The following is a 14,539-nucleotide window of genomic DNA, read 5'->3' as shown; positions in this document are numbered from 1 at the left end:
TTGTAAGTACTTTTTAAACTAATTTATTTTTATAGTGAAGAGATACAACTCTTAAGATTAATAGAGTTCAGTTGTTTATGAAAAGATACAATTTTTATATAAAGAAATACACAAGTTTTAAAACTAATACATTTTAGCTTCTTATGAAAAGACACACCTTTTAACATGAATTAGATTTCTATTATTAATTTATCTTTTATAATGAGAATATACAACTCTTTAAACTAATAATTACAGAAAGACACTTATTGAGATTTTAACTACTTTTAAAATAATTTATTTTTTATAATGAAAGGATACAATTTTTAAAACTAAAAAGTTATTTTTCTGAAAATACACAGTTTTTTATGATAAAAATACATAACTATTAAAACAGATACATTTGATTTTTTTTATGAAAATACATAATTTTAGCATTAATAGGGATTCCCAATATTAATTTGTCTTTTATAATGAGAAAACACAATTTTAAAACAAATAATTATAGAAATACACTTATTGGAATATTGTAACTACCTTTACACTAATTTATTTATTTTATAATGAAAAGATACAACTCTTAAAACTAATATAGTTCAATTTTTTATGAAAAGACAAAAAAATTATATAATGAAAAATACAGCTTTTTAAACTAATACATTTCAGTTTTTTTAATGAAATGACACAACTTTAAAAAATAATTGGAATTCTGTTATTAATTTATCTTTTACAATGAGAAGACATAACTTAAAATTGATACTTGTAGAATGAAATTTATTGGGATATTTTAACTACATTTTAAACCAATTGATTTTATTTTATTTTTTATCAAGAGCAAACCACATCGATTAGATTAAAATCAACAAATCTGGTAATTTGATTGATGAAACTTTAATCGATATGAGAGGACACCATTTGGAAGGAATAAATATAATTAGTGGTTTAAAATAAAAATACAAAATTCTTATATAACGAAAAGCACAATTCTTAAAATTAATATATTTCTGTTTTTAATGAAAAGACACAACATTTAATATTTATCACTAATATATCTTTTGTAATAAGAAGACACAACTCATAAACTAATAATTGTAGAAAGACATTTATTGGGATATTTTAACTACTTTTAAAAATATTTTATTTTTTATAGTGAAAAGATATAACTCTTATGATTAATAGAGTTTAATTTTTTTATAAAAGAACACAACGTTTTAATAATGAAAAGAAACAACTATTAAGACTAATACATTTCAGTTTTTTTCATGATAAAAACAACATTTCAACACTAATTGGAGATTGTTATTATTCCAACAAAACTTAATATCAAAAACTTGAAAAAACATATAAATATATATACCCTAACGAAAAAGGACAAATCATTTGGATACTTTGTTACTTTTCAAACTGAAATACCAACAGCATGTTATTTTTATATTTAATTTATCTTTTTGCTTTTTAAAAGGAAGTATAAAAATTTGAGGAAAAATGACAAGGATTGAAATCCATTTTGTCTATCTCGTTGCAGACCCTTTTGCACATGTTTTTATTTGTAGCTTGATCAAAGGAAAGTTGATTTTAAAACATAGTGATAGTTATATTTATAGATGAATGAAACAGTTAGTAAATTAATAATAATTGGTGAAAAGACATGTCCCTTTAAAAGGTATCCATTCATTTCAAACAGTTAAAAAAACAGAGAATAAAACACAATTTTGATAGACACATATGATCAACGGAACGCATGATCTTTCGCTCTTTCGATGTTACGCTAAACAGGGCTTTCGCATGTAAGGTTTAGTAACACGTTAATCAGTGTAAATATATAACTTCCACAACTGCTAAACATTAACACGTCAATGGTAAACATATTAGAATCCCAAAAATATATAAAGTGAAGTGACATAAATATGGTGTTGTGAAAAAAAAAAAATCAAAAGAGGGTGTGATGTTGCTTTTAATATATCGTTAACATTACAAGGAAGAAATGTGTAAAATCATCACATGTATAATTTTCTTGTTGGCCGTTCACCACTTTTGTTATCTTTTTGTTTTTCAGATTTTACTAAAATAGTTTTCTTTGTTTATTTCTTTTGTATTATGGCTATCACTCCTATTAATATCCTATATATATATATATATATATTGTAAATTGTATAGAGAAATATAAAATAATTTAACAGTAATCTAAGTGCTGAAAATATTTGTCAATTACATCGTTGGTAGCAATTTCTTTTTTTTAGGGGGTTCAACGATCATAATACCAGCGAAAATAGCCCTGAAGTCATATGAATTTATTCTTATTGTAAAAATATTTTTTTTACCAACATGATTTTCATTTAGAAAAGACATTACAGCATTGGCTTCCAGATCATTGTCATTGATGTTTTTCTATATATTATCAATATTAACCGTCCAGAGTGACATGATTGAAAGTCGTGTATAAAAAATTGGAATTGAATCATGTGTTTATAAAAAGTACATATCACAATACGAAAAAACATACTAATATATTTGTTTAGTTTAGGATTTTTGGTTATCCAAACACGAATAACCTCTCATAGTATTTTTGGTGACAACGTTTTATTTGAATATCTTCTAAAAATTCATAATCACATAATTTCACAAATCTTTTTTCTTATCATTTCATTAGATTAGTTAAAATTTTACTTTGAGAAACACATGACAAGGGCTATTTATAGATTCACAAAGATCTCTATGAATAGTCATATATTTTCAATTTATAAGTAATTATTTTAAAACAATATTTTTACAATATATTTTGAATAGACACATTAGTTCAATAAAAAATATTATAGAAGGATACCTTAACTATTTAAAAAAAATATTCAAATATTTATTTAATAGTCATATATTTTCAATTTATAGGTAGTTATATTAAAAGGAAAAGACATTTTTACAATATAATTTAAATAGACACATTAGTTAAAAAACACTTTTATTATAGAAAGACACCTCAACTATTTTTTTACAAACCACCATCCGATGGCCATGGCCATGCATAATCGTTTATTTGGCAGGCAGTGCCGTGCCTAGCTATTCGGGGGCTCAAGGCAAGATTCGTAAATATTTCCTTAATCAACTTTTAAAAATTAACTATATAAAACTATATGTTTAATGTTTATTGAACTATAAAACTGTACATAATATTTGAAGGTACAAACAAATAATCCACTAAATATTTTAAGATTTAATATTATCCATGATCATTTTTAATTACCTAATGATATATTGATATGAAGATCTGATTAAATGTGAAAGTAGATTTTTCAATAAAATATCAGAACTATGACCAAATGAGTTTTTCAAAAAAAATCAATAGCATGCATGTAATAGATTAACGTAACCAGCAGAAATACTTGTAAGAAACACACGCACTTGTAATAAACACAAACAAATCTGTAACAAATTACACTAGATTTGTATCTAAGAAAAGAGATTTATATACAAAAGTTTAACTAATTAAACAAAAATCAAAAATTGGGGCCCTAAAATTTACTTTATAAACTGGGGGCCTAAGGCGGTGGCCTTTTCCATTACACGTTGTGCACGACTCTGTTGGCAGGCAACAAAACATTAAACATTAGTATGGGAACAGTGTGCATGAACTGACTCACTTGACACATATATTTGCGGGAAATATATACTTGAGAGAAAATAAAATTAAATGACATAAGAAGACATAACTTGCAAGACTAAGACTAATAATTTCATTGTTTCATTGTAAATTTTTGGCTATTCAAACACGTAAAACTCTTCATATTATTTTTTGTTGACAACGTTTTATTAATTTGAATATTTTCTAAAACTTTGTAATCAGGTAATTGCACATAATTATTTTTCTACACCATTTTATCAGATTAGTGAAAATTTTACTTTGAGAAAGGCTTGAATAAAAACTATTTAAAGATTTTCAAAAGTCTATTTGAATAGTCACAACTCTTTAATTTGAATAGTCACAACTCTTCAATTTAAATAGTCACAACTCTTCAATTTGAATAATCACAACTCTTCAATTTAAATAGTCACAACTCTTCAATTTAAATAGTCACAACTCTTCAATTTAAAGGTAGTTATTTAAAAAAAAATACTTATAGGAATAGTCACAACTTTTTATTTTTTTAAAGATACTTATATGAATTTTTAGAAAAGACACAACTTTGCAACATTGAACTTTTTTGAAATGACACAACTCTTTTTGATATATTTTACAAAAGACACAACCTTTCAACATATAACTGGATTCACAACTTTTGGAATTAATTGGGATTGCTATTATTAGTAGATAGTTTTTCTTAGTTTAGATTTACACTGGAATACCTAAATTCAAACAATCAATTAAAAAAAGACTATGTTTGAATTTTTGAGTAGTTGGCCGGCAATGTCAAAATTGGTACGATTGCTCACCGGACAGCGCTTTCCCGTTGTTTAATCAGACACCTCAGCTGCGTTTTCGAATATGGAAATTAGTATCTGTTTTAAGCATGTGCCTAAGGTGAAAATGCACATGGTCCAAGTTTTTCACACAATTTCTTTACATTTTAGAGCCCAGCTAAATAGAGCATAAATATTCTTGCACTAAAATACGAAAATGCATATAAAATTAGGGTATATTTTAATATTTGAACAGTGTTCATTAGAATAAAAAAATAGGGAATGAGAGAAATGTACATTTGAGAGAAACACACTTAAAAAAAAGTAAGAAATATATTGTAGATGTAGTAAAGGAAAAATATGTAGCCGTCGACTTACAGATGGAAATAAGCTAAAAAGAATAAATCATTCCAAGAAGATCTATCCACAATTGGACACCAGGCATAAATTGCTATGAGCTCTTCAACTTTTATTTCTAGGGTTTTATTTGTTTTTCAAAAAGCTCGTTTTCGATGATCTAAATTTTTTTTTTTTGACGACATATATATATTCTTGCTTGTAAATCTCGAACTAGAGTTTATTTGTAAAAGATCTTGTAAACCAACAACTATATTATCTTAGTTTTACAATCCATTTTGAAACAAAGGAATAAAAGCATCCATCTCACATTTCTTCAAACAAATGCCAATCTCCACACCACTAGTATCATCCCTCCTCTCAGACATAGTGAAGAGAATGTTTCGACTGAGAGATACGAGCTCAGTATTAACGGGTCTTCCCCACCCAAAATCTGACCCATATATCCCAAACCTGTTAGACCCACCAACGGACAGCTTCTCTACACTTGGATCAAAAGTTTTTATTCCTTTCTCGTACAACTCCCATATCGACTCAACCCCTCTTGAGCTCAAATATCTAATGGAGTCGCTGAGAATGTGGACACCATTGACGAATCCATCTTCTCCCAAAAACGTCTTTGCTTTGTATCCAGCGATATTGATAGGCATCACGCAGTTCCCGAAGTAGCTGACAGGAACAGGCGGGTCTAACCGGTCTCTAAAATCAGCAACGTACATGAACGGAACTGGTCGGTCTGCGTCGCCTCCACGTGCCTTAACCACACAGGTTAATACATAGGCGTACGTTAGCACGAAAGTCGACAGGTGAAGAAGATCGGAGCGAGTTGACTCGGTTTTTGCTCGCTCTCTAAGTTTGTTCACGTTCTCCTGACTCAGCCCGAGCGTGATCCTGACAAGATCTTCGATCTCTCTGGTCGAAGGAAGCTTTAGGGACCTTACGTATGCTTTGTCCTGCGGGAGCTGGAAGATCTTGGATTCGAGTTCAGCTGGAACGTTGACGACCGTACGATCTAAAACCATAGGTAAATGAAAATCTTGAGGCATTGCTCCGTGTTTGAAGACGTGGGCCCACGATTTGAGAAACTTAACCGCGGTTTTGCCGTCCAAGGCTGCATGGTTCGACGTGATCCCCATGCAAACGCCCTCGTTCGGAAACAACGTGATTTGCAGAGATAGAATAGAAGCCGAATCAGAGGAAACGTGTAACTCGGGGACTAGAGCGCGTAACTCGGTCTGGTGACGGAGCCCTTTGCCGGAGAGGTGAGAGAAATCTGCGTCGATCTCGGCCACTGTGAGAGTGACGGTGTCTTGTGGCGAGATGATGATGTAAGGCTTAGGATCTTGTGGGTCCCGCTTGAGCTGACCGGAGAGAGGGAGAAAGTGCGATAGGGTGAGGGAAAGGGATCGCTCGAGTTTTGGGAGGGTTACGGTGTAGAACAAGTCGCGAGATGACTCAGTGAGTTTGTAAAAGATAACTCGGTTAGTGGTATTAATTTTTAGCCACACTAAAAATGACTCAGTGACTCTTAGAGCATCTCCAATGGTGTTACCACCATTGGAGTCCTTATGATTATTAAACTATTTTTTTTTTTAGAATAGTTAAGAACTCTAATCAAAATAGAATGTCCAATGGTGTTCTCCAATTTGGAGTCCTTAAGAATAAAAAAAAAATTTAAAACATGTAATATGATCAAATGTGTATGATCAAATGTGTATGGAAGATTTCTCAATCTTTTTGCTGTTATGAATGAGCGTTACCAATTTTCCCATCAAAACTAAAGTATCCAACTTGACGATCATAAACAGTGCCTCGCTGCATACCATAAGATTTCCTTTGATTCTACTCCATCTCGCATATAATCCCCAGATTTTAGATGTACTTTCTGTTCGGACAATCTATAAAAAGAGATTATCACAAGCATACAAACTCAGACAATGAGACTCACAAAACAGAGATACATACTAGTTATTGATATGTTTTGCTAACCTGCTGAATAATTTTTCCAAGCAACTCCAAGTGCCGCTGTGTTTCAGCATACGGTTTTGTTTCCGTTGATTCATCAGGAAAAAGCTTCAGTTTCAACCGATAAAGATGATGAATTCCTATTTTCTAACTATGTCATTATACGGTCCAGTAAAACAACATCAACCCTCTTGTTTTTGCTCATGCTCAGTATCTTTTGTATAGTTTCAAAGGCCTGAAAGAAAAAAACAGTACAGATAAATCCAAATCGTCTAACTCCTAGCACCTGGCTCTAGCATTCTATCCAAAGCAATTGAAGAGAAAGTAAGCATGGCTCTCTGCATATCATCAAACGAAACAATCAGGAGGAGATGCACCGCTTTTGTTTCTTCTTGTCTTCTTCTTTTTCACATGCAAAAATTCTGTTTCTTCTTGTCTTCTTCTTGTTTTCCTGTCAAGACATGTAGACCAAACCAGCTTGTATAACTTCTGCAACATGTATATTAAATATTTCTACCAAAAAATAAGAACATGTATAGCATTAGAATGAGCGATCCTTAACATTAACACTCCAGCAAACAAAACGTACATTCTCATTCTGAGAGATTCAAACTTCAGATGAACACTAAATTTCAGAGCATGTGAGATCCTTGTGAGCATGCCAGAACATTCAAATTCATCATACACATGCATCTATCTATCAAATCACACAATTTCTCATCTCAATTTTAAGTGAAGCTTCAATGCATCTATCTACTTCATTAACAAGTTTGAACCAGAACAACGCCATTCTCCGATGTCATATGTGAAACAAAATCGACACAGCAGTAACAAAAAATGGAAATCGAAAGGAGGATACACAAACTCAGATTCTTTTGATGGCTTCGTCGACAACAAGTCGATTAGGAGACTTCTTCCTCTCAAACATAGCTGTTCTGAAATCATTCTTCGATTTCCTGAATCAAAAACCAGAGCTTAGAGAAAAGATCAAATTTAAAGATCAAAACTTTGTGATCGGAATCACCGAACGAACCTTCGCGGTCTTGGCTGGGCGGATTTGGAAGAGTACGAAGCAGCAATCGAGCACCATCAACAACACAATTTCTCTTGAAACAAAGGAGATGGATTTATTAAGAAAATCAACACACAATCTCAACACAAAAAAATTCAATTGACGGAGAAAAAGAGACCACAGAAAGAGAGACTACAGAAAACACTAAAACGAAGAAGGCCACGTCAAGAAGGATTCATTCATTTTAATCCTTAATTAGGGACTGCTCCTTAAGTTATTTAGGTTTTATATTATTATTGTATTGGTATTTGCTAAGGATTATGTGGAAGGATGACTTGATCCACAGAGGGGATCGCAGGACTAACTGGGGAGATCTTGATCACCTTTAACGCCATCATTTTACGTAGTAATCTCACTTGGACTCTCTCTCACTATTTATATATCCTACGAGACTGGGTATGACTCTCTCTCACTATTTATATATCCCATGAGACTGGGTATGTGGAGCACCTAGCTAGGTCTCAATTTTTCCTTATTCACCAATTATGAAACCGAATATTTTTAATCAACGGAAGCAACGTATTGGCAGGTCTTTTTTTTTTTTTTGAAACACGTATCAGCACGTCTAAAATGCTTCTGTAGATGCATTAACCGGGCGAGACAGCCTGGACCATGATTTTAAGAGAGGGCAATTATAAATTTTTATTTTTATGTTTATTTGAAAGAAATTAAAATCCGAACTTAAAGAAAAAAAATTATACATATGTTAACTATTTTTTTATATAAATACATCATAAACAAATTTATCAAAATATCATACAAAATAGTTTTCTATAAATATACGCCGGCAATATTTTCAAAAAATTTAAGTTACAAAAAAAAAAATATATTTTCAAAAAATGACAAAAAACATGCCCATCCCCAGAAAAAACCCTGACCGGCACTACGAAATAAAACTCTGTTTATATTATTTTATTATTTATTTTTTTGCCATCTAGAATTTGAATACTAAAATATTTAGGCAAAACATTACAAAAAAAGTAAAAACGATAGCTTTAGATTGCAAGGGCGAAATTAGAAGGATTTTCTGGTAGGTGCACCGTGCATAGCTGTTAAGTATCAAATTAAATGACAATCGAACATGGGAAATCAAAAGCTTCATAAAAGTGATTCTTGGGCCTGAAAAAAATACATATACAGATTTACTAATTTTTGGAATTTATGTTAGTTATTGTTGTTGATGGGAACTGCGCAGACTTCGTGGTTTTGTTTGGTATTTTTTTGTAGTTACAAAAGTGTTGAAATACTATATGCATTTTTAAAAAATCGATATGTCTGATTTCCTAAAAAAAATAATAGATGGATTATAACCTGCACAAAAATCGGCCATTATGAGTCATATTTAAAACTAAATATCTTGGAAGATTTAGAAAGTACTGCAAAATGAAAATATTTTCAGCCTTTTTAAACTGGCTTTCAAATATTTTCAGTTTTTCAAATTAAAAATTCTAACTTAATTGAACCAAGTTCCTTGTACGCTACTCAATCCATGTTAAGCCGGAATCATATCATATACTTTCGGATGATCCCTAATTATGTACAAAAACCATGTCTCATCCTTGACCCATTCTTGGACTCTTGCAATAAATTATATCATCCCAAATGAAAAATATACTATTAACAAATAATCAAATAATGACAGGAGAGGAAAGTTAGCTTTATACTTTGAATGGGACAACAGGAGAAAGACACATGCAAAAGAATCTTCTCTATTAAAAGAAAAGTATCATTTTTATCTATTATTTAGAAGTCTACTAAGACCATTTCATTAATCACATAATATGACATAATAATTAATATGAATATTAATAATAAATTAATTTTAACTATATATTTGAATTTTATTTTCAGTTATAACAAAATCTGTTGAAAAAAATCTAACAAAATTCTACTAAATTTTTAAATAATTTTTATTAAATATTGCATTAATTAATTTCGTAATTAAGTAATATAATGCTTTCATTTAAATAAATTATCATCTACCACTAAAACGGGTTCAAATTTGTTAATCATGTCATATTTTTTATACAAATGAAGTTATTAACATATGTTAAAATTTTATTTCTACAGCTATATATTTTCAAAAATCATTTGTTGAAGAATATTTTTTATTTGATTATTCAAATCATGAAAATTCGAAAACGTAATAAAAAAGGTAAAATAAATAAAAAAAACCTTATATTAATAAAATAATAAAAAACCTAAAAAAATAAAATTAAAGAGTTATAAAATACATTACACTAAGATATAAAATGAAAATATACCCGCACGATGTGTGGGTTAAACTCTAGTTAGATTTAAAACACATTAGCTTTATCTCTTTTAAAATGAGTTTAGCAAGAGATCCGTATGCAATTTAAGATATTTTTTTTGTGATTTTTTATAAGAATATAAATTAGATGTAGATTTCACCCACTATACGTTTGGTGTTGTTTATCCATTTTCTTATTTTCTTAGCCTTTAAATAATTTTGTTATAAATAGTTAATTCGTTACAAATAATTAATTCTAAATTATATTTAATCTTCTTCTATAAATACCATATCTTCATTTTATTTTACTAACAAAACAATACTATTTATCTCTCTTTTTATTCATGTCTCATATAATTTTTACATTTATTTTTTATTTTTTATTTTTTATTTTTGACAGCAAAGCATTTACAAACACATGTAAAATGTTACATTTATTTAAATTGTTATATTTTATAATGTGTTTGTTTTAATTATAGTATTTATTATGTAAATATAGTATTACAGTGAACATAATTATACTAATGAAAAATAGATGTATTTTATTAATCGCTAACGATTTTCATATTTTTGATTTTAAAATGGTAGTACATAGTTTTAGTGTAATATTTATAGATATTTATGTATTTTAATTTTTGAAATTTTCTAAAAATGATTCAAAACTTGATTTTAAATGCAAAAGTATATCTCAAATTGAATCAAATGCAAAACTAACTTAAAATATTAGTAAAATTACAATCACCTCTTATTACCAAACAAAAAACCTATAAGCACTTTTACTAATATAATTCTGTGAAGTTTTCTCTGTGGTTAGTGAAGTCTTTTCTAAGAAGATTTTTTCGGAAATCTTGTATAAAAAAACGTCTCGAAATTTTTTCGCATTCACATGTATTCGTCTTAAAAATAATTTATAAATTTTATAAAAAAATATTTTTAATTGTAATTTATTTAAATATATATTATGTTTTGTTTGAACTGTTTTACTATTTAAAACTATTATAAACTATTAATATGTTTGATATGCATTTTCTCACATGATGCTTGATTTGACGAATACAATTGTTTTTACCATTTTAAATAGGACTTTATTATGAGCATAGATTGGAAAACATTGATCTATAACCCCAACTTAAAAGAATCTATTTATATAAAGAAAAGTTGATTCTCTCCTGGTGAAGCCACATAGGCAGACAGGTCAGAAATTCAAGTTCTGATGAGTCGACACGTGTCACTACTGAACGAGAACTCATCCGTGTTTCTGATGGAATTTTCTACGCATATGTATTATGTGGGTTTGCAAATATTAAATTGGGCTGAAACCTTAATGAGTATTGATTCTTTATAATTTTCATTCTGTATGGGCTTTATTGGGCTATTCATTTGTTATTTAGTTTTATATCGGAGCCCTATAGATTGAGAGTGAATTGATATAGAAAATTAGGGTTGTCGTCTTCTTCAGTCTGAAGATTCCCTGTGTCAACAATGGAATTTCAGCATTTCGATCGAGTGATACGAAACGTAACGAAGAAACTTTGGTGTCAAGTTTCGATGGAGTCGAATCGTCTATGATTCCTATCTTCTGAGATGTTACAAGATGTCTTCATTCATCGCCTTTAAGAAGCCTCTTAATTCCATTGACGTACATCAACGATTTATCATTCAATGCTGCTTATCCATCCTATAGTCGGTGTTTCTCTTCCTATAAAACGGTAAGCCCTTCATACCTTGAGCATCATCCTCACAGTTCGTGATAATAATAAAAAAAAAATTGCAGTGTAATGGTTTGCGAGTTGATGAGGATGGAATGGATATGCTCCTCCTTGATTCAAAGGTTTTACCATTCTTAAACTCATGATCATTGTATTTTAAAACTGTTCATACTTTCATATTCATAAAGTATGTAACTTTTATATTCAGATCTTTGTTGAATCTTTTTTGAATTTGTTTTTTAGCACGGTTTGTTGGTTATGCGTTCTTCTTCACATTTGTTTCAGTCAACGCTCCTGCCTGCCACCGTTAATGTTAACCGTCTCGCCACTTTCCGACACCACTTCAAGGCTGGTTCAATGTTCACATTCAGCAGATTTGATATGACTTGGTGCAATAAGAACTACAGGCTATCCGATTCTCCACTATCCATTCGGTTTATGTTATTCAACCAACTTTCCATGCGTTAACCAAACCAGTTCTCCAATCCCGATTCGGTTTTTCGGGATCACGATTTGCTTCTTGGACTAGCCAGTACGGACACGCATCTTCTAGGTACATCCTCTTATTAGCTGTTATTAAGCTTTCCTCATCTCGCAGACGTTATTGGTGAGCTAACAGCTGTGAAAAGTACAGTTATTGACGTTCTCCAGGGAAAAGAACGTGTCATGGCAACTATCAAACTGGGTAAGTTACTCTCTACCTCAATATTTTCATAAATGATGAGACTTTTTATTTTAAGAAGACGTTGATGATTTCAGATTATGTTTTTCCCTTGGCAGTGGTGAATCTGTGATTCCGAGTCTGTTTGACTTACAAGGTGTGTCATTTCACAACAACTGGAAAGCTTCCGGGACGATCCAAAGATTGTATTTCTTGCTAAAATTAGAATCACTATATTAGTGTCTTGCTCTACCTGTTATTATCTGTTTTATGATTATTAGGACGAACCTAATATTTCTTGGAACACAAATCAATTCTTTCTTTTTGCAGGACGTCTTCTTGAATGCCATTTTCCGACAAAGAGACTAATGCAGGGGAGAACATTAACTGTGGGAACATCTTCAAGTGGTCGCATCTACAAAAGGTGGACGTAAGTGGTAAGATCGTATGAAATCAGCAACTGTGGGAACATCTTCAAGTGGTCTCACATCCAAAAGGCTCCAGCAACACCAACTACTAAGGTGGCCAATAAGGCACGAGTGGCTTAGGTGAAGATAATAAATTACTTGGATGCAGTACTTTTAGAATAATGCTTATGCATCGATGTTGTTTTCTTTTTTCTTTAACCTTTGAGTACTTACTGGGTTTTGATATGTTTTCAAAACTATCTACCAAATGCTTATTTATCAAATTTATCACATCTCATTAAATAAATAAGATTGGGTTCACATGCTAGCACATATTGTCATAATAAAATTAAACATATTACATGTAAATAAGAACAAAAAACGATGTAATTCATGTATGATCTCTTCTCTGTCCAATGAATGTTCTACATACGTAGTAAAGAATGGCATTCATACTCTAGACACAAGCTTAATACATTTCCAATGTTACACTGACATCTTATCACCGAATCGGTGGGATCGACATCTGTAGCGTTGTTCTCAAGTTGCTACCCTCCTAACCCAAATCATTCTTAAAGACAAAAAAACATCATCATCCACGTCTTTCGCAAATACAAACCTAAATCACAGACTCTAAAAGCATATAGAACGAATGTAGTTAAACCACAGGTTAGACCATTTACACCATCAAGTGGGATCTGCAACTGTAGCGTATCTCTCAAGTTACTACCTCTTCACTATCCCTTTCATTTAAACCGAAACTTTTTTTTTAGCTAAAAATTTAAACCTAAACTTTCTAGATGATATATATTAAAATAAACTTGCACTAGCTTAAATTTGCCACTAAAGCCATAGAAATCCCTGCCTAAATCCCCTTTCCTTTTGCTTCCTCATATTCCTAACCATCATCTACAAAACTCCACACACATGCAAACTTTAAAAGCATAACAAAAATACTCGGAATTGTGGTAAAGAAAAATCGAAGGGAAGAGCTAAATCTTTTATAGGTGAGTCCAGCAATAGCAACCAGACTCGGCGTGTCATAAACCCTGGTAATATAAACATTGATGTGTGATTAAATGATATTCACAAAAAAATAACAAAAATAACTAACAACCCAATTACTTACTGTCACAGCCAAGTAAAACCAATATTAAAAACAATCAAATGTACCATTAGCATTTTCGTAAATTTGTTTTATTAAGAATAATAAAACAAATAATTAAAGTTAATGTTATTTTAATTGATAATAAAATTATATTTTCAAATTTTCATTACAATTTAAGATATTTTCTAATTTTCATTACAATAAATACACACTTTTTAACATTTGGACCATATATATTAACAATAAAATCAAATCATCCATAAATCATCTTTATAGCGAACAATACATCAAATAGTATGGTTCTCTATTTTTTTTTTTGGTTTAGCCTAAGTTTGGTGGTTAAAAAAGTAAAACAGTTGTGTAATTCATTATTTTAAAAACTTTTCATGTGAGTTTGAAGAAACATAAAAAGAAACATAAATATATTTTTCAAATATACTAATACATAATAGATAACCTAACATGTTATTTATAAATATTAAACAGTAACCATTATTATCATATTTTTTCTGCTACTTGCTTATTTAAAAAATTGGCTTTTCTTTTTTGAATTGTTTAAATTATAAAATTTAAGAAGAAATATATTAAAAACCTATTAAATTCAAAAAAGTAAATTTTGTGAACAAAGTAAATTATTT

General features: G+C 30.2%; 1 protein-coding gene and 1 long non-coding RNA gene across 2 annotated transcripts; one reads left to right on the top strand and one right to left on the bottom strand.

The window, feature by feature from the left end:
- Positions 1-3,709: 3,709 nt before the first annotated feature.
- On the bottom strand, positions 3,710-8,103 carry LOC106444179 (BAHD acyltransferase At3g29680-like). The gene is made up of 2 exons (XM_013885685.2): positions 8,050-8,103; positions 3,710-6,293 (listed from the first exon to the last, which is right to left on the bottom strand). Exons 1-2 carry the CDS (start codon positions 8,101-8,103, stop codon positions 4,995-4,997), a joined length of 1,353 nt encoding a protein of 450 aa, XP_013741139.2. The 3' UTR covers positions 3,710-4,994.
- A 3,128-nt stretch (positions 8,104-11,231) lies between these two features.
- On the top strand, positions 11,232-13,121 carry LOC106360630. The gene is made up of 5 exons (XR_001272793.3): positions 11,232-11,725; positions 11,791-12,278; positions 12,360-12,410; positions 12,506-12,543; positions 12,717-13,121. It is a non-coding gene; the product is annotated as an uncharacterized LOC106360630 (long non-coding RNA).
- Positions 13,122-14,539: the final 1,418 nt, after the last annotated feature.

The sequence above is a fragment of the Brassica napus genome, chromosome A3 (genome assembly GCF_020379485.1).
Source record: "Brassica napus cultivar Da-Ae chromosome A3, Da-Ae, whole genome shotgun sequence".
NCBI lineage: Eukaryota > Viridiplantae > Streptophyta > Magnoliopsida > Brassicales > Brassicaceae > Brassica > Brassica napus.
The sequence above is the reverse complement of the archived record's forward strand: the minus strand, read 5'-3'. Positions and strand labels throughout refer to the sequence as shown.

What these genes read in the sequence shown, in the direction of transcription:
- LOC106444179 (XM_013885685.2), bottom strand. Translation starts at nt 8,103, where the DNA reads ATGATGGCGTTAAAGGTGATCAAGATCTCCCCAGTTAGTCCTGCGATC. An exon ending in TTAGTCCTGCGATCCCCTCT is followed by an intron (nt 6,294 to 8,049) that starts GTGGATCAAGTC and finishes AATAATCATAAG; the next exon opens with GACTCCAATGGTGGTAACAC.